This window comes from Doryrhamphus excisus, linkage group LG13 (assembly GCF_037039965.1).
Source record: "Doryrhamphus excisus strain RoL-2023G ecotype Guam linkage group LG13, RoL_Dexc_Guam_v1.1, whole genome shotgun sequence".
Lineage (NCBI taxonomy): Eukaryota > Metazoa > Chordata > Actinopteri > Syngnathiformes > Syngnathidae > Doryrhamphus > Doryrhamphus excisus.
In genome coordinates this window covers 12,607,013-12,634,209 of record NC_136369.1, presented here as the reverse complement: position 1 = coordinate 12,634,209, position 27,197 = coordinate 12,607,013, and the positions used below count along the sequence as shown (strand labels likewise).

General features: G+C 40.1%; 1 protein-coding gene across 2 annotated transcripts in view; it reads left to right on the top strand.

Moving 5' to 3' along the window:
* kiaa1549lb (KIAA1549-like b) overlaps nt 1-27,197 on the top strand; it is a 45,552-nt gene that overhangs the window by 693 nt on the left and 17,662 nt on the right. For both annotated transcript variants that reach the window (XM_058089428.2, XM_058089427.2), the window contains exons 2-7: nt 18,550-18,897; nt 20,099-20,548; nt 20,634-20,749; nt 23,905-24,124; nt 24,383-24,516; nt 25,061-25,229. In XM_058089428.2, coding sequence (XP_057945411.2) covers nt 18,550-18,897; nt 20,099-20,548; nt 20,634-20,749; nt 23,905-24,124; nt 24,383-24,516; nt 25,061-25,229 — 1,437 coding nt within the window. The remainder of the gene's footprint in view (nt 1-18,549; nt 18,898-20,098; nt 20,549-20,633; nt 20,750-23,904; nt 24,125-24,382; nt 24,517-25,060; nt 25,230-27,197) is intronic.

The window sequence follows — 27,197 nt, the reverse complement described above, 5'->3', positions numbered from 1 at the left end:
CTGCATGACACAAATGCACAGGTTTGTTATTGTAGTTTGCAGTGGTGTAAAAAATGGTGGTGTCTTAAAAATGTCTCCTAATGCTAAGCTGGTGCAGCAGCAGTTATTTGCCATTATAGTGAACATTGTGTTCATTATTGTTGTGCAAACTATGGATGATGTCATGTAGTTTGTATACCACTGCAACCATAATAATAAACATATGGATAAATGAATATCTCTCTGGGCAGAATTTCTGACATGGCCTTGCCTAATTGAGTGTGTTTTTGCATTGGTCTCACTTATCCCTACTATCACTTGCCTTAAATTGCTTTAACCCCGCCCCCCCCCCCCCCCCACACACACACAGACACACTTTTTCCCCTGCATTTTCCTGCCTGAGGTCATTAAATATTATCATTGTGTAATAAGGTGAAGGGAAGTTATTCTGGGAAAGCAATGCAGTGCAGTCACATGCGTTTTAGAGCATCTGGGTCAGCACTAATGACACACATAATGTTGCCAAGAGTAGGTTTATGTGTGTGTGTGTGTGTTTTTTTAGAGGTAGATGGGGTGAAGGTTGGCAAACATGGTGTTCTAATACGACTTTGGCACAGTGCATAATGTTTGACCTAATGCAACAAATCAAGTGCAAACAAGTGATTGCTGCTGCTGGGGTGTTTAAGAATGGATATGCTGACTGTGAGAAGGGGGCGGAGACTAAAGAAGTAATGCATCAGCAAAGGTGAACATCAGCACATCATCACAGCTACTCGCTGCAAACACTGTCAGGCACTATTAGGGACATTTGACTGCGCAGATGTTCAACTATTGCCAGCACAAAACCATCATATACAAGCTAAACACTTAATTTACATAATAAAAGTAAAATAAAGCAAAGTACAGATCTGAGTGCTGCATTAGACACAGTTGACCATGTGATCTTATTACAGAGGTTAGAAAAATGGGAGGGAATATCTGTTATTACTATCAATTGGTACTGGTACTTTGTTGGAATTGGTAACTGTGTCTCAGACCAACTGGCTATGGGGTTCTCCAGGGATCAACCCTGGGACCACCATTTTTCAATCTATACATGCTTCCTTTAGGCCAGTTAATACGCAGCTGCAGCGTATCCCAGCACAACTATGCAGACAACACTAAGATCTACGTGTTACTGACGGCAGGTGAACATGGTCCGGCAGATTTACTTAGTTACTCCATTAAACAGATCAGTGTGTGGATGCAAAGCAAGTTTCTCAGACAAAACTGTTTGCTTTGTGTTTAATTAGAGACCCCAGTGGTTATTTGCTTGTGAATATCACATACCCAGAAATTAAGCAGTTAATTCAAGGCATTAATTGGAGCATTCATGGTTGCAGACACATGATGGAGCGCAAACAGGAAGGTGTCGGCAGAGTGATACAGTCACCTAGTGGTGTTTTATCGGTGTTTATATATTAGTCTGTGTGCTTGCTTACTACATACATTTTCCAGTGAATCTGCATTATTAATACATCGTGTGAGTATGCTTGTGGTGATTCTGTGAATGGTATTGTCATTTAAGAAAAAAAAAAGAAAAGAATCTCATCGTCAGCAGCATTGTTTGTGAGAGCTGCAAGCAACTGGGACATTTAAGGCAGTACAGCAAAAACAACAAGTACCAATTACTGGTGCTGTTTTGTTGTTGTTATCGGCTCCTTGTTTATGCCAAGGACAAACGCACCCTCTTTTAATCCACAAAAAAACAAAACACATGGGTGTTGTTGCTTATGTACTATAACACTAATTTCTGTACATTGTGCAGCTAATTTGGTTTAATGTGTCCGTATCAACCCCAAAAACACGGGGTCAGTCATGAGCTCATGTTAATATATATGGATGAATAGTATGCATAGAGATAGGAAAAATATTCGCCTTTCCTATTAAGAAATGTAATATGGACAGTAATCCCTCATTTATTGTTGTTAATCGGTTGCAGACCCAACTGTAATAAGTGAATTTCCACAAAGTAGGAACATTACAAATTTTAAAAATTACATTATTAGAGCCCTCTAGACATGACAAACACCCCTATAGTGTATACAGTAGATAAAATAACAAAAAAAAGCAATTTAAGACATATATAAGATTCATGCTAGTGTATGCTGCTGTAAATGTGTTCTGGTGGGAGGGTGGACAGGAAGTGATGTCGGGGGATCAGAGTTTAGTAGCTTGGCGTGGTTTACGGCTGTAGCCCATGTTTTTATTAGGGATTATTGTGCCTGATGTGTCTCACCGAACATTACAGCAACATATTTACGTCTTTTAAATGCTTATATTTGTATATTAGTTAATTTAGCCATTTCTATGCTTGTGAATCCTTAATTTAGGTATGAAATATGCATATTTCTGGAATAATAATAGGCTGTTTCTCAACCACGAAACAACATGATTTGTTAAATATTTTTGAAAACACATGGAAGAGTGAAGATGCAAAATTTGAAGCATAAAGGGGAGCATCACAGACTTTTTTTCCCTGTCACTTACACACACACACACACACACACACACACACATACACTAGCATGGGGAGACACATAGACCCACTCAGTAATCATCACCCATTGCCAATTTTTGGATAATGGTGGTAAATGAAGCGGATTCATCAAACAAATACCCAGCAGCTAATAATATCATTATATATGATATCATTTTTCATTGCAATCTACCAGTGGTTATTTCACTAATACATAATGTCTTAAAACAGAGGGGTAGTCCTATATAGTATTGTATTTTTAAAAATAGCAACAAGTCAGTTGATTGACGGATATAACGGATGCATTCATCTTCTCCTGGAGTCATTTGTTGTCATCTTTTTGTTCAGCTCTTGTATTGGATTGCATTCAATTGTGCAGGGGTATCAAATGCTGTTTTGGAGTTTATGGTTGGTGTGTGTGTTTCCTTAGCCCCCAATTCCATTCTAGGTATTGGTTTTAATGTGTGGTTGGTGTAACTCTTTGGCAGTCGCACTGCATGAGCTTTTTCTTCATGGAATCCTGTTCTTCTTACAATGGCGGTTTATATTCACAAGTTGAGAGAGGAACTGCACATTACACTCCTCCCTATTCTTTATTTTTGCTTCCTCCTGCCACTGTTGTTCAAAACAATTTCCTGGAAGTCAGGTTACACAAACAACAACCACGACTTGCCCTTGGGTAACTCACAGGCCAACCGTGTTTGTCTTGTTTCCCCTCACAGAGCTTATTTGCGCTTAATTAAGAATGGGATGCATGCGCCCCATCCAGATTGATGCATCTCTCTGCAGTCAATATGCAAACACGTCAAAAACAAAACCAAAAAAAACAGCTCCTTGTTCAAAACATCAACGTTGAGATTCCACTCACACATTTTTGCCCCCAAATTGAAAAATGCCGGTGTCAAGTAATTAAATATTTATTAGTGCGAGTGTTTTCTGCCGCCTACTAATTTAGTCAAAAGGTCTGCAAGTCCTATGTCTCCTCCTTTTTAATGCCTGCATCACTTCTAAACACACACATGCAATAAAAAAAGGCAAACAGGGCTTCTAATTAGTACAGCAGACCATCTGTTTGCTCTTATTTCCCCGTATACTTCAGTACAATCCAGGGAGTATACCAGCCATGTGTTTGTGTGCTTGGAGATACATTCATCCATGATGGCTGACAAAGATGTGATGCTGCCTCCCACAAAGGGCAGCAAGTTTGATTTATGAAAGGACAACCACAATACCTTATGAAACTGAATAGAAAATAGGCAATTACATGAATTGATAATGCAGCAAGCTTTTTTGCTTCATAAGGCAAGATATCATTTAGGTGTTCACAATGGACCCTCAATATGAGACAATAGAACCGCATTTCTTTCAGTCGATCAGGAAGGAAATAAATGAAATGGAAATAAGCCCAGGTTATTACATCCATTCATTCATTTTCTATACCGCTTATCCTCACTCGGGTCGTGAGGGTATGCTGGAGCCTATCCCAGCTGTCTTTGGGCGAGAGGTGGGCCAGCCAATCACAGAGCACATATAGACAAACAACCATTCACACTCACATTCATACCTATGGACAATTTGGAGTCGCCAATTAACCTAGCATGTTTTTGGAATGTGGGAGGAAGCCGGAGTACCCGGAGAAAACCCATGCATACACAGGGAGAACATGCAAACTCCACACATAGAGGGTCGAATTGAACTCAGGTCTCCTAGCTGTGAGGCCTGCGTGCTAACCACTCGCCCATCACGCAGCCAGTCTTGGAATGTAATTAACTGTTAATGAAAATGACTATCAACAAATATTTCTCAATAGTTCTAATAAATATGGATTATTCATGACATTTTAACTGAGTCTACTGAGGAAGTAATCACCAGATTAATCTTTAATGACAATAATCGTGTTCCATCTGCAAATGATGTTACGTATATCTTTTAAAGAGCGAGATTGAAACCTAAAGTGCAATTCAGAAAAATATCATTTTTACTGTATTTCCTAATTTCATTGGAGGATGATGTTTAATTGCCCACCTGCAGAGGCTACCTGCAGAGAGGCGCCTAATGCATAATTTGAATGTATGCAATTACCTGTATATTTGCTCATTTCTATAGACACAAAAACTAATAGATTTCATTATAATAATACTACTTTATTATGGTATACAGCAGTGGCAGCTTCATCTCTCTAACTACTATTCTTCGCGGTAACTGACAGCAGTGCTGGTGTCGTGTGAAAAAGGATGACACCATTGGTAGTTTTGATTCAAATAGTTTGTTTTCCTCTTGCCTTCTCCTTTTCTCTACTCCATCGGGGTAACTGCTCGTGTGTGTTGTTATAAATGTGTTGTGGAGCAGAGTGGCGGGAGACAGGAAGTTCAGGAAGACATTGGGAGTTCAGAGTTGAGTTTTAGCCTGGGTGAGGGTCGACTGCCATTTGTGTGTTTGCTGAAGGATTACTGTAATAGTCACTGCTGAGTGTCGCTGCTAAATTTTTGTTGGATTTTTTCCCAATCCCTAATTCTTTTTTATGTAAATGATTCGCAGCTTTGGCTCTGAAATGATTGCTGTTTGTTGTTTCCTCACTGTGTAACCTATTTTACAATAAATGTAGCTTTGGCAGTTTTAATTAGAGATTACAATGAATGGGACTTTGTTTGGTATGTGACCTGACCTGTTTTTGGTATTGTCACGACCACAACTAACAAAGAATTCTTGCATTGTTATGTAAAAACTAGTACTGAATTCTTTTTGTGTTACTTAATTGGATTGTTTGCTTGGATAAGATAATGTAATGTGTTTAGCAGGATGGGGAAATACCATAATATCTATTTCATTTAAAGTTGATGTAGAGGAAACCAATTTCCCACTATATTTGTGTACAAGTAATGAGGATGATGTGGTAAAGATATTATAATGCTAGTAACCAATACAATACAGGATGAGAAGAGTCCTGGTGGTCCACCACAATTCCAGGCCAAAGTAAGCGATCCAGTGGAAATATTTACTTTATTATAAGCAAATACCTTCAGCATTAACGTTTTTAGTCCCTAATGTTTGACTGAGGAGTATTTTGACCCACTGTCAGTTGCAGTATTTGGGAATTTTCTGGCTTGTAGGAATCGTGTGCAGACGTCGAAAGTGGAGGAGCCCATTTGCTGCATCAGTGTCAGTGAAGCGTCACAAAGTCAGGGAGCATTAAAAGGAGAGTTCATCACTTGTTATTAATGACTTATTAGGCTTTCTCAGGATTTCCCACAAAGTACTTCAGCTTGAATATTTAAACACTTTTTTTTGTACTTTTCACTAATTTCACAACTTTCTCTGACTATATTGGATAATATGGAGAGCCATATGGAGCCACTTTCACAAGTACTATAAATGTAAGTCATATAAGTCAAATATAAATCTGTTCAAATACCTGTAACAAATATAAGGGAGTACCTGGTTCAAGAGGAAGATTTTAAATGTCAGCAGCAACTTAAAAATACTTTCAATTGAACAGCAGAATTTTTTAGATCAAATGTTCTTATTTTGTGCCGACAACACCACCCTCTCAATTGCATCAGACTTAGCAACTGTCTGGCTTTCTTGTACATTTGTGGTAATGTATTATATGTAATGTTTCATCAATGTAACGTTACTGATGCCTTGTGCCCTGAATATAACATCTAACCGCAACAGAGTGAGGGAGTGACGTCCAAACCACAATGTAGCAAGAGATTTGACCTTTAAATAAACTAAAAGCAGTTTTTGGAAAATCTGCCAGTAGCACAACATCAGGCGCAGTGCAAGGTTTATCTTCTGTGTTTGCTAATAGCTAGGTATTGATGTGGTGAAATTATGGTACATGATGGAATTTTTGGAAATATTGATCATGCATTTTTGGAAATATTGAGCATAAGCGTCCGGTGTATTGTGTTTTGGGTGGCGGTTGAGGGCAGACGCCTCAGTGACGTGGTTTTCTGACGTGGAATGTCACTTCTCCAGTGGGGATGCAGGCCAAACTTGTGCGTGAGGTTGAGACAGTGATTTCCCAATGTTTGATGTTAGTTAATGTAGGAAACAATTGAGATAAAAGTTCTCTGGGGATGCTGGGGGCAAGGAAAAATTGCGAACAGATGCACAAGACACTGGGAAAATAAAGAAAAAAACAATGTTGTATTGAACAGATGTATAAAGTATATCATAATTTAAACATCTCTACCTTGACATAGTCAAAATTGAGACTTTTGGACGTACTATACATATTGAGTAGGGGTCTAAGAACATGCCAGGAATGACCGTATTATTCACTGAGAGAATAAGGGGAAAATACAAAAAGTAATAAAAAAGGAATAATTAAACATTTCTGGCTTGAAGTGGTAAAAATTGATTTTGTTCACATTATCCTGAAAAGCTCTCCTCCTTGGTGGAGGCCATCACACAGACAGTATCGACTGAGCTTTCCCCCGAGGTGCACTCGCATGTAAAATAAGTTACCCTAAATTACCCTCAGGTGTCCTCTTTTGCATCACTCTCCTAGCGTGTAGCATTTGTTTGATTCATGCCTTTGCTTTAGTATTCTGTCATTACCTCGTCTCTGTTCAAATGAGCCTGCTCTCTCCCAGAGGACCGGTTCATCCCAGGCGAATGTGTTTCTCCACCGCTCCCTGGGGAGATGCTGTGTTGTACGCTCACAAACAAATTGTTTTTGCATGCGACAGTATAGAGCAAGAGGCAAGGGTTTGATTCCTGTCATCTATCAGTAGTGTGTTGTTAGGATGTCCATAGCAGACTCAGGATGTATTAGACTGTTTTACATGATTTCAATGTGTGGGTGTGATGTTTGTCTCAGATCGCCACTCCCCATTACTTTGTGACGAGAGGGAATAAATGCTGTACCCTGACTACATGCGTTGGATTTATAATTACTCATTTGCAGCACCCGCCACTGCAAGGACATGCAGTTTCTATTCTGTGAGAACTTATAAGTTCTTAAAGCAATTAGGTTAAAATGGAGTGCACTACTTGGCTTTTATGATGGGGACAGCTTGACACTGCAACTGATTTCTTTTTCTATTATTTTCTATCTGAACAAATTGTTTGTAATGCTCTATAAATGGGAACAGTGTTCTAAAAATGCGTTGTGCTCATTCTTACACGTTCCACTGTAGTTTAGTGTTGTACTTGTTGATCTGATTGGCTCTAAATTGATTTGGCAGCTGTCCTTTTTGTGTATGTATGACACAATCAGTTACTTTGTCATTTTTAAGTAAGAGAGACTTCTTTCTTGATCATATAACACCTGAGATAGTGGTGTGTCGGTCATGAACGAACGGATCAAAAGAAATAGTTCTTTTTTGTGAACCGAATGAACAAGGTCATCGCCCCTAAAATACCCTTTCAGTCTGTTCAGTTTCAAATGCTTTTTTTTGATTGGCTGGAGAGTCAGTTCACCATTCCTTATGCAGGGCGGGACTATCTGCGTGCTTGCCTGTCTTATCCTATCATTACGCCTCGCTCTGTGAGTGGTTGGGGTTAGCTGACTGAAAGACAGAAACCGAGAGATTGACCAAACTGTCGATGCCCTTCTTCAGTCCGTTCACAAAAAAGAACTAGTTCTTTTGACCCGTTTGTTCATGACCGACACACCACTACTCATCATGTGTTGTTGCACTGTTGAGTCGGAACGAACCTGAACATGAGTGAATGGACTGACTCGACACGTCTGACCGGGTCTATGCACAGGGGGAGATCACAGACTAACGAAATGACCGAAATGAATGGATCTTTTTGCATGAATGAATGGTTTTGCCCATCTGAGAGTGATCCCTCCACCAGTGCTCCATTTTGACTTGCCACGTTCTGCAATATGGAGGCCATGTTTGCCTGACTTTCAGAAAAGAACATCCTGAAGGGATGCCTTTCTGTTTAACATTGTTAAGCCAGCTAGGCTGTGAAATACACCTGCAGCACCACGGTTGCTACTGTGGGTGAAATAAAAGATTTATGACATTGAGCACCGATAGGTTTTTTAATTAAATTTAACCTTAGGACATAGTAGGTGCTTTCACCCAAACACTTGCACAACAAGTTATCCCCTTTCAAAACACTTAAATAATCTAATTTCTTCTTTAATTAATGAAGGATCTCATTTGTTCTTCATTAATTGTCTTTGAGAAGCTGCATCAAATATTGAGGCTTGTGTTACACTATATAAGTAAAGGATGACACTAAATGCTAGGCCGCATGGTGGAGGAGTGGTTAGCATGTAGGCCACACACTCAGGCGATCTGGAAGACCTGGGTTCAATTCTCTGTTTGTGCATCTCTCTGTGGAGAGAGTGGACCTGAAATGTGTGGGGCTTAAATTTGTACAATCAGTTTCATAGATTCATGGTTTGCTATTCAGCTATATAGTATGTACTGTATGTGTGTAAGAGTTTTTACTATCAATTCTTTCAGTTTTTCTTAGTTGCTTTAGGCCCTCTGCTTTGCTTTTCCAATTTTATATTTGTTTCTACAACGTGCCATTCGATTGTCCGGAAAGGAGTTGTGCTCTGGCAGCAAGCGTGGCGTTTTTGCTTGTTGATTACACAGTAAATGCATGATGAAAGAAACACTTCATCACAATCTTTTTTTAATGCCCACTGCGTGAGAATTCAGAGCGGAGTTACGATGCATGCAAATGAAGAAAAAGTAATTTTAGTATCAAAACTGTAAAGATGAACATAATCCATTCTGTGAAGTCGGTTGACTTTTGTTTTTGTTCCTATAGGAAATAATGTAAAGCACCTGGGTCGAGGAGTACTGCAGGTTTTCTTTCCAACCAGGTTCTCCAGCAGGTGATTGAATTGACAAGCTCCTTCCTTCAAACCAAAGGAGGTTTAATCATTAACATCACCTGCTTTAGTGACCAGCTGGAAAGATAACCCGTAGTGTCTCGGCCCTCCATGGTATGAGTTTGACATCCCTGTTGTAAAGTGCTTTCATTTGTTCCACACTCTAAGTGTTGCCATCATAAAACGTGTTCAGAAAATGAATGGATGGTAACTTAAATCGCCTTAGTTAGTCACACCAAGGGAAATTTCAGGTTTAGAGCAGAAAAGGTACAGTAGCACACAAGAGTTAGCAGCCTATTAGATTGCTTCTACCACTTGAGTCGTGACTTCGAACAGTACCCTTTCCCTTACTTGAAGTCAGATGGGATAGGCTCCAGCATACCCCCTTGCAACCCTAATGAGGATGAGCCGCATAGAATATGGATGAATGAATGGAGTCAGGGCTTTTTTTCTTTTCAGTGAAGGTAAAAGTTTCATTTGTCATTTATATGGATTTTGAATTGTTTTCCGCATGTAAAACTATAATTGCAAAACAATAACAACTATAAACAAAACTATTAAAATGTGTTCATGTTTTTTATAGGAAAAAAAATGATTTGGTTAGAGTCTACAGGCATAGGATTAATGACGCTAACCAAAGTCCCACTGTTAAGTAAAATTCGTCATCTATTGAAAACAACTGATGGACACACAATTGAAAAGTGATACTGTCCGTAGGTATTGCACTATATATTTTTCACAACTTTCAACATATCATATAGTATATCCTAATAGTCATAATAATCATTGAAGAATAATATGGAGAGTGCTAAATACTTTACACATAAAGACATTTTCCTTCCTATTTTTGATCTCATTGGAAGCCATAATAGCGGGTTGTCCACGAGCGTCACACCACAACCTGCAGTGGTGCTCGGGTGTGCAGTGTGCTGCCTCCATGTTGACGAGGCTTTCCTCGGAAGAGCTCATCCATCATTCTGTCATTCTGTAGAACCTGTGGAGATCTCGTTTTGCTCCAGCTGCAGAACATCAAGACTGAACATGTGATCTCTGTGGTGAGGCGCACAAGCAGGGCCAGGAAGTGCAGTTTGATGTGATACTCTATTTTATCATGTGTATCATCAGCTAGGGATTTAAATTAGTTATATTTGGACATTTGACTTCATGGTGCCAAGGGTTTGACCGAATTCATTATCGATAGTATTGACCCAAATATCATACGTTGTCTCGCCGTATACAGTATTATGATTCATTCTATCAATGCAGAATTAATAGAATTAATAGAATTATTAATTATCATCATCATCTACCACTGGATTGCTGGGTTTCACTTGGCGTCACATCCGGTTTTTCTTCATCATGGGCTCAGACGGGGGTAAGCGTAGTCATGTGACACCAGAGGGAAATGTTGCATACATGTGCTGCTCTCACATGTGGAAATTGTTCAAATGTGGATTATTATATGCCACTTGTCCTCACTACGGATGCTGGAGCCTATCCCAGCTGATTTTGGGTAAACCCTGGACTGGTCGCCAACCAATCATAGGGCACATATAGACAAGCAACCATTCACACTCACATTCATTGGATTCACCAATTAACCTAACATGTGTTTGGAATGTGGGAGGAAACCAGAGTACCTAAGGTAAACCCATGCAGAACATGCAAATTCCACACAGAGATGCCCAGACAGAGATTTGACCTACAGTACAGAGCAGCACCCTGGCAAAAAATGGCCAGAAAAAAATTGTTCTACCTGGAAGCATGCCCAGCGATGCTCCGTGGAGGGCGGGGAAGTATGGCGAGGTCTGGGGCTTCTAGCAGCCCAGAAATAGTGTGTGAAATCTAGAAAAAAAACAGCGAGCAGACACCATCATAGCTTGGCTATGGAGCGCCTTTGCCGAATAAAGGGCAGATAAAGAATGTATTACAGATTGATTTGATGTAAGAAGCATTATTTTCCACATACGCTTTCATTGCTGTTTGTTTGTTTTCAGCTATTTCAAGTGTTCATTCATTCATTCATTCATTCATTTTCTACCGCTTTTCTCACGAGGGTCGCGGGGGGGTGCTGCTGGAGCCTATCCCAGCTGTCTTTGGGCGAGAGGCGGGGTACACTCTGGACTGGTCGCCAGCCAATCACAGGGCACATATAGACAAACAACCATTCACACTCACATTCATACCTATGGACAATTTGGAGTCGCCAATTAACCTAGCATGTTTTTGGAATGTGGGAGGAAACCCACGCATGCACGGGGAGAACATGCAAACTCCACACAGAGATAGCCGAGGGTGGAATTGAACCCTGGTCTCCTGGCTGTGAGGTCTGCGCGCTAACCACTAGACCTCCGTGCCGCCCCTATTTCAAGTGTTGACACAAATAATTTAAACGGCAGCAACATAATTCGCGTTTTATCTGCAAAACAATTTAACAAAGATACAGAGTCAGTATGTGTCACATTTAAGTCCCTGTCCCACTTGGCCCCAGTGCAACTTTGAAAAGAAGTTACTAAATAAACACCTCTTGACCTGATACTACTTGGATATTGCACAAACCTCTGTTATTTTATCAATTAACTTTCTTAACATTACTAGTCAATCATGTTTTGATTTGTTTATGGCTTTCAGCTTTGCCCAGAGCTCAGATTAAAGAGCATTGACATCGTCGTCAGTATTCCTGTGCTCAAGCGAAGGGTAGACTTCAGTAAGCTTTCACAGGAATCTTAACAGGCTTTTCTCACCTTCTTATCCCTCATTGTCCGCTTCTCTTAAACCTCCTTGGCCTTGACTTACCAGTCTGATGCTCCCTTTTAGAAGGGATTCACCTAACTCACCTCGGGACAAAAGTATATACAGTACCACAGTGTAGTATATGCGGACATACTGCCTATACATACTAATAAAAAGTGTCAGTTGATGGGAGAAGCTCTGACTTCCTCTGAAATGTCTCTAAGGGCCTAATTAGAGAGTCAGAGAGTAAGGGACATGTAATTGCTCTCTCACACAGTCATAGCAGAACATTCTCAATTCGTCCGCTTGCCTTTGAGCTCATTCTGTCGCGGCAGATGACCACACTTTGATATCACCTGCTTGTGTCACCCCATGAAGAGACTTGTAGCCTTGTCCTCAAATAAAAATAGCACATGTGACATTGTGGTCAATGCAAATGTCCATTCATGTGCTTCCAGTGTGTGTTTGTGGAGAGAGAATACACCACAGCTTCAAACCAGGAAACTGTTGGGATAGCTTTGGCTGAGAAACAAATAGCTATGATCCTTACTAAAGAAAATACATCTCCTTTTCAAATAACGACTGACTTTGAATGTGAGAATGTAGTTAGAATGTTGTATTCCCGTGTTAAATGATGCCAAAGTTTCAGATAATGAGGTTTGGACATTTGGAAGTGATCCCTGAAAAAGTTAGGGATGGCTCAAAACTCTGTTTCAGAGGGCGTTACAAAAGTGTTCCTTTGTGATGTCACAGAGGAGCGGGCTTCCTTATGGGCAATAATACACTCTCAGCCTTCCCCCAAACTCTGCTTGCAAATGACATCGCCATCTACTGACCTGCAGCTTTTTCAGGGCCTTGTGATTGGGGATCGGTTTAATAATAGTTGTAATGTAAATATACTCTATTTTTAAAAAATCCCATTAATGTTAACGTACCCCTGAGGGTATTAGCTATGTCGCGCAAATGCATAACTCATAAGAAAATATTCATGCTCACCTTGTACGTAATCTCATGAGCTGGTGCCCTCCCTTGACCCATTTCACATCCAGCATGTCAACTGACGGATCCATCAAAGTCGCAGCATGCAGTTATCTGCTCTCACATCATGCACGCAGCAGACGGCCATGAGTTTTAATACAGTCACTCCCTCCTCTCTGCACGCACATTAAGCACACTGCACCGGGACAAGAAGAGTCACAATGAAATACCGCTACTAGATTTTCTTCAAATTTCTAATAATTGTCCACTGTCAGATAAAACAAAAGAGACATTAGATTTCCATTTTTACAATACACATAAGTGCAACGGAAGGCTGTTGGAACCAACTGGTCATTACCTTCACCCCCCCCCCCATGTCAGCTGTTACAGAATATATGAAGTATTGCCACTGATGTCTCAGGGCTTAGGACATCCCATCTTTCTGCTGCTTTTAATGGCTCTTCCTTTTTTCCCACCATATTAATTTCTAATGATGAGTGGATCCCAAGTAACATTCACCCAATTCTTTTGAACTGCACTAGTCAAGTTTAACTCCAAGGACTTTTTGGACCTTTTTTAATGTTACACAAGCAGAATGCAGATGAACAACTTTTTTTTGCTGCTTTTGGCTCATTACACCGTCCTTCTTTTAAAAGACCTTCATTTAACAATGTGAATTAATATGCTCCATGACCATGAAAGTAACAAAACAATGCAAAACTATTTGATGCAGTGTTATTTTTTTATGCAAAGTGAATTTGGTTATATTGTGCATGCACACACACACAGACACACACAGACACACACACTACAATAAAGTGTACTGCATGTTGGCAGAAAGAAGCATGACAGTCGTGTCGCTCACAACATCTCAGTTCGATAATTTCCTCACACTCAATGTTCACTGACACTCACTAGGGTTGGGGGGGTATGCTGGAGTCTATCCCAGCTCACTCCGAGTAAGAGGCGGGGTACACCCTGGACTGGTCACCACTAATAACAGGGCACATATAGACAAACAATCATTCCCATACCTATGGACAATATAGAGTCAAAAATTATCATAACATGAATGTTTTTAGAATGTGGGAGAACATAGATATGCCCAAGCGGAGATGCGACAAGTTATACAGGATGTAGTATTATAGTCACTAGGCTTCAATAATGTTACATTGATGAGACATGACATTATATTACATTAACTTCACACTGCATGTCCAACATGACAAAGTGAAATATATATAAATATCTCATTCTGTGTGGAAGTGGTAAGTTTTTGGCTTCTTACTTTCTCCAATCCTGTCTAAAGTTTAGAATAAGTATTTTGAAGTGGCTAACTAGTTAGCTGAGCATCTTGCTATGCTAGCGACGACCGTCTCTTAGTAGTGATCCTGTAGCCTGTGTAATGTGGTATGTAAAGGTGACTATAAGGCTGTTATTTCATGTCTACAGGGCTCTAATAATGTTAGATAACATATTTAGACAGGTTTTGATGCTTGGTTATTATTGAATATTGAAATTTGCTTATCGGGGTTGCTTTAGGAATCAATTCAACACGATTCAAAACGAGGGACGAATGTACAGTTAATATATACTGTATATGTTCAGCAACAAACACTCTATTAAAATGTTATTTCTTGCCAATTTATTTTATAGCGCAGGAACTTAACAGGATGTTACCTACAGCCACAGCTGTTGATGCCAATGCTTACTGAACTGGTGCTATTTAGAGACCCCGGCAGTTATTATATTTTCTAGACCACGGCCAGGATATTAAGTGATTTAATTAAATAAAAATTTAATTTGATTATTTTTATAAATATATATTCCAATTAATTTGGTTATTAGATTATTATTGATTATTATTTGATTATCCATATTGATTATCATTACCTCTATTTGCTGATTGGTGTTTTGTTCCGCTAAAGTTTATGTTACCTAACATGGTTCCTTGACCTATAAAGTAATGCTAAACAAACTTTTCCCAGCAGAGTTTGCTTTGTACAGATTGTGCTCCATTTAGAGAAATTGCATCTATCTAAATTCGCACATCGAGCCCAAAAAATCAATAGCTGGTGGCATCTGTTTCTCTTTTTTCCTCTCAAAGCGTTTGAGCCAGCAGATATATGATCTTTCATGTGAGGATTGAGTGAGAATGTGTCCCCTGTTACCTTTTAAAGTGATAACATGCCTGAATAATGACCTTCTCTTGCCTGCAGGGGAATATACACAATATGGATTACAGTCATGGAACACACACACACACGATATCTCCATCAATCTGGATTGATGTATCTGACCAAGATCTTTTGGACAGTTATATGCTTCTAACTTTGTGGGAAGGTCCTTTTCTGTATCCAGTACTCAAAGCAAGGTCCATGAAGGCATGCTTGGATGAGTTTTTTCTGGACTCAACCTCAACCTCTTATTTCCTCTAATGTCAGATTATCAAGCCAGCATGATCACCATGTGACAGAGCCCTTTTTTTTTTTATCTTTGTTTCTTTTGGATGTTCACTAGAATCTTGATGGATTCCATTAGTGTACTTTAGATGAAAAAGTAGGAAGCTAACCATCTCTGTAGTCCACATCTCTACCTGACAGCAGAAGTTACATGTTGCTGGTGTTCTCTAGACTGTTGATGCATGTCCCATCTATGCAACCTCTGAAGAAAATAGAAAGCACTGTAATGTGTGTGTGTGTGTGTCACCTCAGCAGTGGGCATCATTCTGTACACAATCAACCTTCCAAATGTCTCTCTACCTTGTATCCACACTTTGAGTTGGACAAGACGAGCTGAGAGCATTCGTATCCAGCATGTGTGTCCAAAGCAGAGGGAGGCCCTTGGCACCTCATCAGAAGAAGCAAGCGATCCTGCTTCTTAAATGTGTTTCTCCGCTCCCAGGGTTGTATTCTCCTCACTTTGGAAATATACTTTCTTCTTGTTTACCATTTTATGCACTCAAGAGCACAAAAACAGCTGAGAGCAAAAGGAGAGGTAGTGTATAATGGAGCAAGCAGTGTCATGTTGGAATGCTGCTAACTCAAACATAGTACTGCATCCCCAGGGAATAAATACAGAGCATTTGTGTAAGCTTCTGAGAGAAACTTCATGGCTGGATCCATTTTTTTAAATATATCAACCTGGGAAGTAGAAAATCTAATGTGTTCAAACATATTGTTGGGATGTTTATGGTTGGGGCCGTAGTTGACAGTGCTGTAAATAAACAAACCACATTATTAGACAAAGCATTATATATGAACATCATTGCAAACTGCAACAACAGTATTATACATATTTTGTGCTCGTTTGTCATTATATAAAAGGCATAAAGTCTGAATTCAAAAGTTACATATAACAAAAAATTCCAAGTGAAGTAGATATTAATAAATACACTAATAAATAAATGTAACTAATAAATAAATATAAATAAATAATATTTAAATTAATAAACATTAGTACAGTGTACCCCATGAACATGATATTCATTTCCCCTTCCCCTTGGCTCCAAACTAACTGCATTGCTTGTTGTTTTACAGAGTAGTTTTGATTCTTTTGGCAATACGGAATAAAGTACATCCCTTGTGGGCTTGTCGGCAACCCCACATGACACAGCAGACATGTACGGTTTTGAAAGATGTTTACAGGGATATGCCGATCACATGTTTTTTTTTTACGGAAATCCTCCGCTACTGATTGGTGGAGTATCCCTAATATCTACTGTTGGGGTCAGTGTTGTTACGGGTGTGGTTTAGGACTGCATAACCTTGCTTAATGCAATATTTGACTTGATCAAGAGTCACAGTTCTTTGGATGAAAAAAAAAATCCCATTGGAAATTATAAACATTGAATTTTTCTCTTCCAGGTCAGACTGTTAGTTTGCATTGATGTTTGTTGAATTGAGCGCTCATACAGTTTCGTGGCAATTTCTGATGACACACTGAGGTCTTTCATGATGTCCCAGATGAGTTTGTGTACAACTTTTGTCAAGAAATGTTAAAATTCCAAATTGTGCAATACTAAATTTGGCCTGTAAATCAAATTATTTGAGTGTGATACCTATTATTAATACAGTATATGTCTTATTCTTCAGACTGCAGTATTAACCTGAATATAACACACAACTCTGAAAAGTAGAGATATATTCCCTAAACGCATCAGAGCTTTTCTTCTTGTCACTCACATGTACCAGTGATCTGGAGAGATGGCACAGAGACCCTCTGTAAAATTTCCCCTTGTGGGACTAATAAAGGCTTATCTTATCTTATCTCATTTAAAAAAGGCGTTATTATCTTAAAAAAAGGTTATCAGCAAGTTAGCAAGCACTACTGGAGGTTATGACGTACAATTAATGAACAAACATTAAACAGCTAAGAAATATGTTGTTATTTCACGGCTATTGAAAACATATTTCTTTTTTCTTTTTTTGATATTGTCTTATATTGAGGGTCATCTTATAGTCAAGTCCTCCAATCCTTGTTTCTTTTGACTTTTTCTGACTCCACTATCCTTTCTTGTCAGGCCCATGTTGTCTTTCTTCTGTTGCTGGCCAAAACTTCATTTATGAAATCACCTTCTCTAGTCCATTGTTTAAAAAATTCTCCCATATGCTCCCCTGTCTGAGCAGGTGGCTAACCAGAGGAAGCCAACACCTCAGCGAGGGTTGGCATCCCGATTTGTATTGACTAAGTAGGAGGCGGAAATGTTGAATGTCCCTTTAGTTTTTCTTCCAACTAGATCATTTTTTTGACCTTATGTTGGCATTGAAACAGGTCACACATGCTTTGCTACCTGCTGGGTTCTATCTAATCCATTTGTGTTAACGTATTCTTTACATAATCAGCTTTGAATAATAGATTAAGACTGTATAATAGTAATAATCACATTTGACCGCGTTAGTCAGTTCATAAAGGACGGGAAATAAGTGGGATCATCCGGCATGAAGGGGCTGTGGATGTTCCCAAACGAGCAAAGGCATTAGAGCACTTCTCTGGGATAATGGTGACATTTAAAGGTACATTGAGAGCTGGTGAGCTGTAGCTTTTAGTGATGTTCTCCTATTATAGTTGTAATGTAACAATCGAAGGCATTGGATATGCATGAACCAAAATGACTGTGCTTGACAACAGGCCAGATACAACTCTAAACATTTCAAGTTCTCCTTCAGCTCCCATCGAGTGCCGTGAAGGAGGAGTTACATGTAAGTGTTGTCTGGATGTACTTCAACATAAGGAGGAAATGGATGAAACCCGTTGACGGAGTTGGCTGGGCATAAAAGCAGGGAATGGGACCAGGAATAGAATAAAGACACGACTCCACACCGGCCAGTCTCCTGCGGCTTCATGATGATTACTCTAATGTGAATCACAACTTCAGTATTCAACCAAACACAAGCAGGTCCGATTAAAGATGAGTCCATTGCTGTATTTGATCAAAGATAAAATATCATGTGGTTGTATTTCCACCAACTATTTTTGTATGTAAAGGTAATGTTAACCCTGTGTCTTCTCTTTGTTCCACTGATAGAAAAGAACACCTACGATGCCTCCGGCTCCTCCTTAAGCGACCTAGCGGTCCCGGCTGCTCCTGCTCATCCACCGGTTGACCAGTCACTGGAACAGCGGGTCTTCCGTTCAGAAGGCAGCACAGTATCAGAAGGGGAAGGTCTATCGGGCCAGGCTGCCTTTTCGTCTGTCTTAACTGTCATGGCGGGGACTGTCAAACACCCAGAGAGCCTTGATCACAGTCACACCTCCACACCTCTCTCCAGTGAAAACACCACACAATGGCCTTCACACAGTTCCAGCCGAGGCTCGGAGACAGCATCTTCATCGTTCTCCATCTGGGGCAACAGGACCCAACTGGGGAATTCGTGTAAGTTTTTTCATCATCGTCTCAATCTACTTTTTGTTGTCTCTATCACCCTTTTTGTTGGCTATCAAACTTTCACTCTAAAGGTCTCTGAGTTCCTCAGAAAGAAAACAGCAGTGCAGTGGATGTCCAAGCACCAGATGTCATTTAGACAACACAAATCACAACTGTCTCCCTGCCATCATCATCACAAGCAGTAAAAAGAGCAATAAACCCAAAGCACGCCTAATTGATTCATCATTGGACAATGTCCAAGTATGGCCATTTTGCAACAAGCTATGATGCAGCAGTAATCTTGAAATTAATACCCATGTGTTAAATTGTGGGAAACAGCTATATAAAGTAGTATTTATTTTTAACATCAAGAGGACACAAGGAATTGGCTGCTAACCAAAATAAGTATCGTATGTTTCCTTGACCAACGTCACTGTGTGCAGCAAACCGCTGCTGCCTCTGGTGTCCTTAAAGGACATCTAACCCGGGGATTTACTGGTGGCAGGGGGTCACGGCTGACCTTGCCATTATTTTAAATGACAGACTAGGAGAGACGATAGGGTCGCTGCCTAAATGTATGTTATCTCTATCTGACCTCCATCACAATGAATCAAATTAACATCGATTCCATTCAAGTGTTGACAATTTAGTGCCATGATAGCAGATCATAGTGTAACAGTTTAGTTTGCATACTTTTGCACCTTTTACAACAGACCCAAACTGAATTTAATCATAATGCTTGGTGGAAACAAGACTTATGGTGAGTGGTGGTTTATGAGCCAATCTCAAAAAAGCAGCACTTGCACTAGCAGTGGCAACTCCAGTCGCTGATGGGCAGCATACTGCGTGCAGTGAGATATTAGGACCTATTTTCAGCTTTGGCACAAAAAGTAATGGCACCACACATAAAGTAGAGCACTATCCAACCTGAGCCTTTTTTTTTAATGCCTCTGAGTCACAAGAGACAGGTTCTGGCTTTTATTGGCCAAGCGGTAATCCAAATACACAGAAGCAGATGGAACACCCAAATTTAGAGAATGGACAACTGTGCACGTGCACATGTTGAAGTTTAGCTGAACCGCTTGTGATTCCTTTCATCCATTGTGAACGGTTCAATTTGATTGAGGAAAGAGGAGAATCTAAATTGAGGACATATCAAAACATGCCTGATCCCTCACAGGAAGTGACAGTAATGTTTGTCTTCTTACAGCAGCCGGAACAAATAAGTTAACACCCGTGACATCCAGAGTGTCTGGGCCCGCTGTCCCCAAAGAGGCCAAACTCACCCCTTCTCAATCCACCGCAATGATTCCTCCTCCTGGTCCCACTGAGAGCACATCTCAGGTATCACCGCTGACTGCTCAACAGGACACCACAACAGCCTCCCTGACGCTCACAACCACCACCATCGCGACTTCAAGCACCACAACAAGAAAACCCAATAGTTCAGCGCCTTCGCAGTTACCCACTGTGACCACCAGGAAAACATCCACCACCACGACCATCAGGACTCCAATTACTAGGCGCCTATTCCCACCACCCGTTCTTAGGACAAGCCCTCCGAGAGGGACCACAACTGTCTTTGTCTCCCCTTTTACCACCACCACTGAAGCTCCACCTCAGCAATGCAACATCACTGAGAGAATGTGGGTGAGAACAGGTAAATAGGAGCCATGGGAATGCTTTAATGCTATGCTTTGTGTCCTATGTTGAACCCTGCCATTTTTTTGCACTGTGTCTTATAGTTGTGTCCATCTACGTGAGAAGGAACAGGCTGGACAGCATCCAGAGGCAGAATCTACGCAGAGGACTCAGTCAAGGCCTGAGGAAAGCTTTGAATGATAGTTCAGCCCAAGCACAGGTGAAATGATTATTATTCTGCTTTATTTAACCATTGACTGTGGGGTGAATTGGACTGCAGTGTAAAGCGCTTTGGGTGTCTACAAATCCAATCAATTATTATAAGGTGAACTGCTGCACACAAAAGGGTGAAAACGTCTCAAAACATGCACGCCTACTGTGTTACCTGCGCTAATTTTTTTTTGATAAATGCTCTAAAATGGTTGTGCTGTTGATATACCCCAAAGTTTGGCCACAGACAGTAAGTCGGATTGACTTAATAACTGGTTGGGCCACCCTTAGCAGAAACAACTGCAATCAAGCATTGTGATAACTTAAGTCTCCAAAGGTACAGTGGAGGAATTCTGTCCCATTTATCCTTGGAGAATTGTTGTCATTCAGCCACATTGAAGGGTTTTCCAGCATGAAGCACGTGATTCACTTTAGGACTTCGACTAGGCTTTATTTTATTTTTCTTCAGCCATTCAGAGGTGGACTTGTTGGCGTGTTTTGGATCATTGTCCTGCTGCAGAACCCAAGTTGGTTTCACAAATCTTCAGGATTGTTTTGGTAGACAGCAGAATTCATGCTTTCATTTATCACAGCAAGTCTTTCAGGTCCTGAAGCAGAAAAACAGCCCCAGACCACCACCATATTTTACTTTTATTATAGTGTGTTTTTCTGCAATGCAGCATTGTTTTTACACCAGATGTAATGAGACACACACCTACCAAAAATGTCACTTTTTCACACAGGGCCATGCTGATTTTTTTCCCTCCCTTCATAATAAAAAGTTAAAAATAATAAAAAAATTAACATTTAAATTTAAAATGTTCAGTTGTGTTGTCAGTGACTAATATTTACATTTATTTGATGACCTGAAACATTTAAGTGGGGTTGGCATGACTCAGTTGGGAGAGTGGTTGTGGGTTCGATCACGTCGAAGTATCCTTGGGCAAGATGCAAGATACTGAACCCCCAGTTGCATCAGGAGGTAAATGTCCTCACAGTGTCAAATTGCTTTTGGTGCCTTGGAGGTGGAAAAGCCATTTTAGGTGTGACAAATAATGCAAAAAAATAAGAAAACAGGATAGGGGCAAACACTTTTTCTCACCACTGTCTGCTAGCATGCCATGCCGAGCATCCACCTTCTTGCAATGAACTGCTTGTGAGCTTTTCACCCTTATACTTTTATATGGAGTTGTCAACAGTTTTCAATGTTTCCCTTGACACACATTTGGAGATGCCTTAACTTGAAGTCAGCATGAAGGACCCTCATGTAGGCTACGTGACAAGAGCTGAAGACTAATATAGAAATGAGGTTGAGTGATTGTGTCCCAGAAGGCAGTGCGGGGTGATGTCATATAAACGAGGTGCAGTTGAAAATGAGGACTCCAGATCCATCAGATCTCATGTTTTCTCATTGGCAGCGCACAAATGATGTTTATCGTTGTGGTTGTTGGCAGCAATGCATCATACTTACAGTCATGTGTTACCTCTACGAACAACAACTAGAATAATAAGCATATTGTTAAACTAATACTTAAAGGGAACTATCATGCTCATTTTTTGGCCCTATGTATTGCGTTGTGGACTCCTGTAGAGCAGCTACACATGATAACCAACTCACAAAGTTTTCTGGTTCTTCTAGAATTTGCATTCAGTTGTATTTCTTTGGATTTTGTGGTTCTGGTTCTGTTTTAATGTATTCCACCCATGGCCCACCTCACAGAGGGGTGAAACCAGGCATTTTGACCCATCCCAAACTCACTTCCAACTGTGCAAACCTCATTATCTGAAACTTTGGCATGGTTCAACAGGATAATACAACATTCTAACTACATTTATAGGTCAGAAAAGTGGAAAAAGCACAAGGTCCTCTTTAAAGCCTGTAATTTCTCAATGTGATTCCTCATAATGTGTAGATATATGTATCCAGTATATTAGTCCTGCCAATATGTGAAGGTCAGAGCTCTCCAGTGTCTTGTCTCGCGGAACGTCTTCTTGCTTCATTGCACCACTGTCACCCATTTCAGCATGGGGCTCCTTGGGCTCCTTTTAGAAGCACTGCTCTCTCATCCAATGGGAAGAGAACTGCTCGGCAAGGGCAATTGCCTGTGTGTTTAATTAAACATTATAGGTGCAAAGAGAGTGAATGCAGATGTGATGATGATGATGACGGTTTCAAACTATTAAAGGAGTTTCAAGCAGATGTGTAGATATTGTATATATTGACATTATTTTTAGAAACTGGAAATGTTTCCAAAGTGAGTCCTGGGGAATCTCGGATGCAGAGGTGTACAAACCTTTGGGCGAAAGAGACATTTTATTTTTTCTGTAACCATGGTTAATACACTCAACAAAAATATAAACACTTTTGTGTTTGCTAACCTCAAAGAGCTTGTTGTATGTACGCAAAAGCCAGAGCTCTGTCAAATATTGGTCACAAATTTGTCAACATTTGTGTAAGTAAGCAATTATAATTCATCCACCTAATACATGAGGTATATCAAGATGCTAATGACCATGACTGGTTGGCTACAATAAAAGGCCACTCAAAAGTGGAGTGTCCTTGGGATCCGAAAACCAGTCAGTGCCTGGTGTGACCATCATTTGCCTCAAATACTGTATACATCAACCCTGTGTTCGCAGTCCATCACTATGTCTGCCCATAGCATAACCCCACGACCGCTATAGGCCAAATGCACAGAGATACAGTAATGATATCATGATTGTCATTGTTGTACCATTCATCCACAACCCAAGACACACCTGTACAGTAATCCTGCGGTCTAACAAATGTGTTTACATGTCAGTGGATTTTCTGATCCATGACCCCCCAAGGGAAAGAAATGTTTTCAGTGCAGTTAGCATAGTTTCAACTCCTGGCCACCATGACACCCAGTGACTGGAGCTGTCCAGTGCTGGACCCAGACATGTCTAAATGTTGTTGCATGAGGAAGGGGATCAAAACTACACAAAACTAATTCCACAAAGATGTTGTGCTGAAAACATTATATTTTGTCATGAAAGCTCAATATATTGCCAAGTTTCAGAGCAGTTAGCGTGTAAAGACCTAATATTGAATATCTTGGACTACTTGGCAGTATTACAGTGTGGATATTTTTCACGTTTTTGTTGTATTTTCAGTTGTCATTTGTCTGTTTTTTTTTTTAGGTAGAGACCGTATTTGGGTCCCCCAACATGACGGTGGCTTATCACGTGACTGGGAGAGAAATGGTTTACATCCCCTCCGTTGTGCTTTCGGGCTTGGATGCTTACGGTCGAGATAAGCTGATTGCAGACTTGCGACAGTACCTTCCCATGGTGACAGCGCTGCCCATTCCCGTCGGAGTGTGGAGATCAAACCCAGCTCTTGGATTCCAGCTGAAAACAGGTCAGGAAGGAAATAAGAAGAAAAATAAATCTTCAGATTTGCCTAAGACTATTTTCACCATGCTTCTTTGGCTGATGTGGAGAGAAAAATATTGTGTTTCCTTGAATCCTTGCTTCTTTTTTTGCCATCCAAACCAATAATTATTTTTATATGACAAAGGCAGAAACTATACTGCACAGAAAGTCAGAATATAAGTATTAATCACAGACTTAAAAAATCGAACTTATACTTGAGCCTTTTTTGGGTTTCTTGTTCTAGTTCTGCAGTTTGTGGGTGTAGCCGATGATCCGCGATCCTGTCAGTTTTCCCAAATGATGGAACAAAGGCTGGAGAAGGTTTTTTCAGAAGCACAGGCCAAAGTGCTCAGTGACAACAGCAAACTGTCTGTACAAGTGAGGAAACTAACTTTCATTAAATTCAACCAAGCAGGGATTTCATATTTATTCCATTCAAATAGTTTTTAGGGGTGCTCCGATCGAAATATGTTTTTGTCTAAATTAAAGTGATTTTATGGTTAATTTTTTCATGACATATAGCTAGCAGGAGGGGTGCAGCCAGGAATTCTGTGTCCCATGAAAATCATGTTCCCACGTCCCCCACTAATTAATTATACATTTTATTAGTAATTACCTATTTTTTGGAATCTTTAGTATTCAAGGCAACTTGTCCTGACTTTTCCCCTTTATTCAGCACCCCAATAGCACTCATAAATATATCGAAATATAATATATATAAATGAATTGAAAAATGTATAATTAATTAATGTGATTGGTATTGTCCAATTTCAGTCCTGATCATACAAGTCCTGATCTTTCAGTCCATGATCGGTATCGGGATCAGCAGCATAAAACCCTGATCGGAGCATCCCTATTTTCAGTGCTTTTTCTGTTGACCTCCAGTGTATTTTATTCTTCTTCTTCTTCATCCCGAGTCCAGATGCTGAGTGTTTCCCAAGCTGCAAGCTCTCCTGCTGTGTCATTGGTTTACAGTGTGAAGAATGGGACTGTCTTTCTTAATGGCACCACTGCGTCAAACCTCCTTGGTCAGCTGTCCGCTGAGCTGGTGGGCTACTTTCTCTTCTACCCGCCGCTTATCGTCGCTGAGCGTAAGTCACAATTTGGCCCCTGAAATACATCCGTTTGTCAGATGTAATTCAACAGACTTCGAGCTACAACATTTCATTCCAAGCATGCTGGCTATTTTTGTTGTTGTTGTAGATACACTGACTAATCACATTAGTGCACATCCTACACAACCTTTTTGCGACCTTGCTGTGTTATGGTTATTAAAACACAAATTAACAACTGTACAGTTTTTCATCTGCAAGCCAAGGGCATATTCTATGCCTTAGTTCATACTTAAAAAAAGAAAAAAAGTAAGGATGACAAACAATCAGCAGGAGCCTAAACAGCATTCCCGCAGAGACCTGGTGTGCAGTCTGTTCTCATCCAGAATGCATGTCTGCTTTGAGCCAACTACGAGATTCACAGGCTTAATTAAAAGCCACGTTACTTTAAATTTATGTACCCAGAAGGAAGATGCAGTTAGTTTCATGATAGAAAGGCATCTACGTATGTGCAGTCCACAACCATCTCATTCCTTTAGTCGACATTCAGACAGATGGTTGGCTTTGCACCAGTCAGTTAGCTTTACTTCAGTGTGATGGTGCTTGTAATGGATTATTATGGGGAACTTGTGCTGCATTCCTTAAAAAAAAAAAAAGGAAATCAGATAATTATAAGGAGGTTTAGTTTGGGGTGTATTTAATTAGATGTTGTTGATGTTATACATCAATACACGGAAAACAAAACATTCAATAAATTATTTATAGTGCAAAATTACCAAATTAAAAGAAAAAAAATCAAAACTGCATTACGGGACTTACAGCTGCATAGGTGATTTCTGACGTTTTATTCTCGATTTCAACCATGTGCTGTCAATCATTATGGCCTAGAGTGCAGTGTCAGATGACTTGTCTATTGTGTTTCTCTCCTGCCTGAGGCTGATTCGCTATTCCTCACGTCCGCAGTGCACATCCTTTGTGCCTTTGCCTCGTGGGATCCTACGCATCGCGTGTGTTCCGCGTGTAGGGGGGGGTAGGCCCTGCTTGTGAAGTTGGGGCAATACACCCTGTTTTCATTGAAAAGCTGTTGTTCTGATGATCAAGTCTGGTTCTTGTGTGTCTCACTGAATATTACAGTAACATTACTGACACCTAGTGACCAGTGCAGAATACTACATATCAATGTCTTCGAATGCTTGAAAATGCTTAATTTAGGCAAAAAATAAATTGAATTTTCTTAAATATGAATATGTTTTCAGTGATTATAGGTCATATTCAAACATGAAACAAAATGTATTATATACATGTATGTATTTATATATTTTTGAAAAAAACATGAAGATACAAAATTTGACCTGCAAAGTGGCAAGGGATGACTGTACAAACTATAGCAATTAAACACAAAATTCTCTGAATAGAAATAGTATCAACTATGCATGAAGGTACAGTATTTGTGCCAAAAATGTGGTTTGTTGATTTTCCAGTAGTATTAAATGCAGCATTAATTTAAGTCGGTTTACAAGAGGCTTTTGAATGGGACATGTTGTATTCATTGCATTCTGGGATGTCATAATCACTTTGGCAGATGCTCCTAGCATCACTGAGACACAGCTATTGACATATAGCCAGTTTATTTACATCAAGCATAAAGATGATAATGAGCATTAAATTAAGCACTCATTAAAATTACATTAGGGACTAAAGTCGTCTCTCAGTAAAGAAAACTAGAAGGCTGAAAAGTTTAAGAACAGAGAGTAAAAATCAAACACGATGAAATCAGACTTGAAAATGAGGAATGTTTGTTTTCACTCTGTCCTCCAGCGACGTCACTGGTGTTTGTAGGTGTGTAGGTGTGACTCCCTCCTCACCTCCAAGTCAATTTGTGCTGGAAAATAATTAACAGCGGGGGGATTCTCCCACCACAGTTGCGCATGGCTCAGACAGCATGGAAACACCACTGCCCTGCAGTGCCTGTTCGTAACGCCGCTGACTTTCCAATGTGTTATGTGG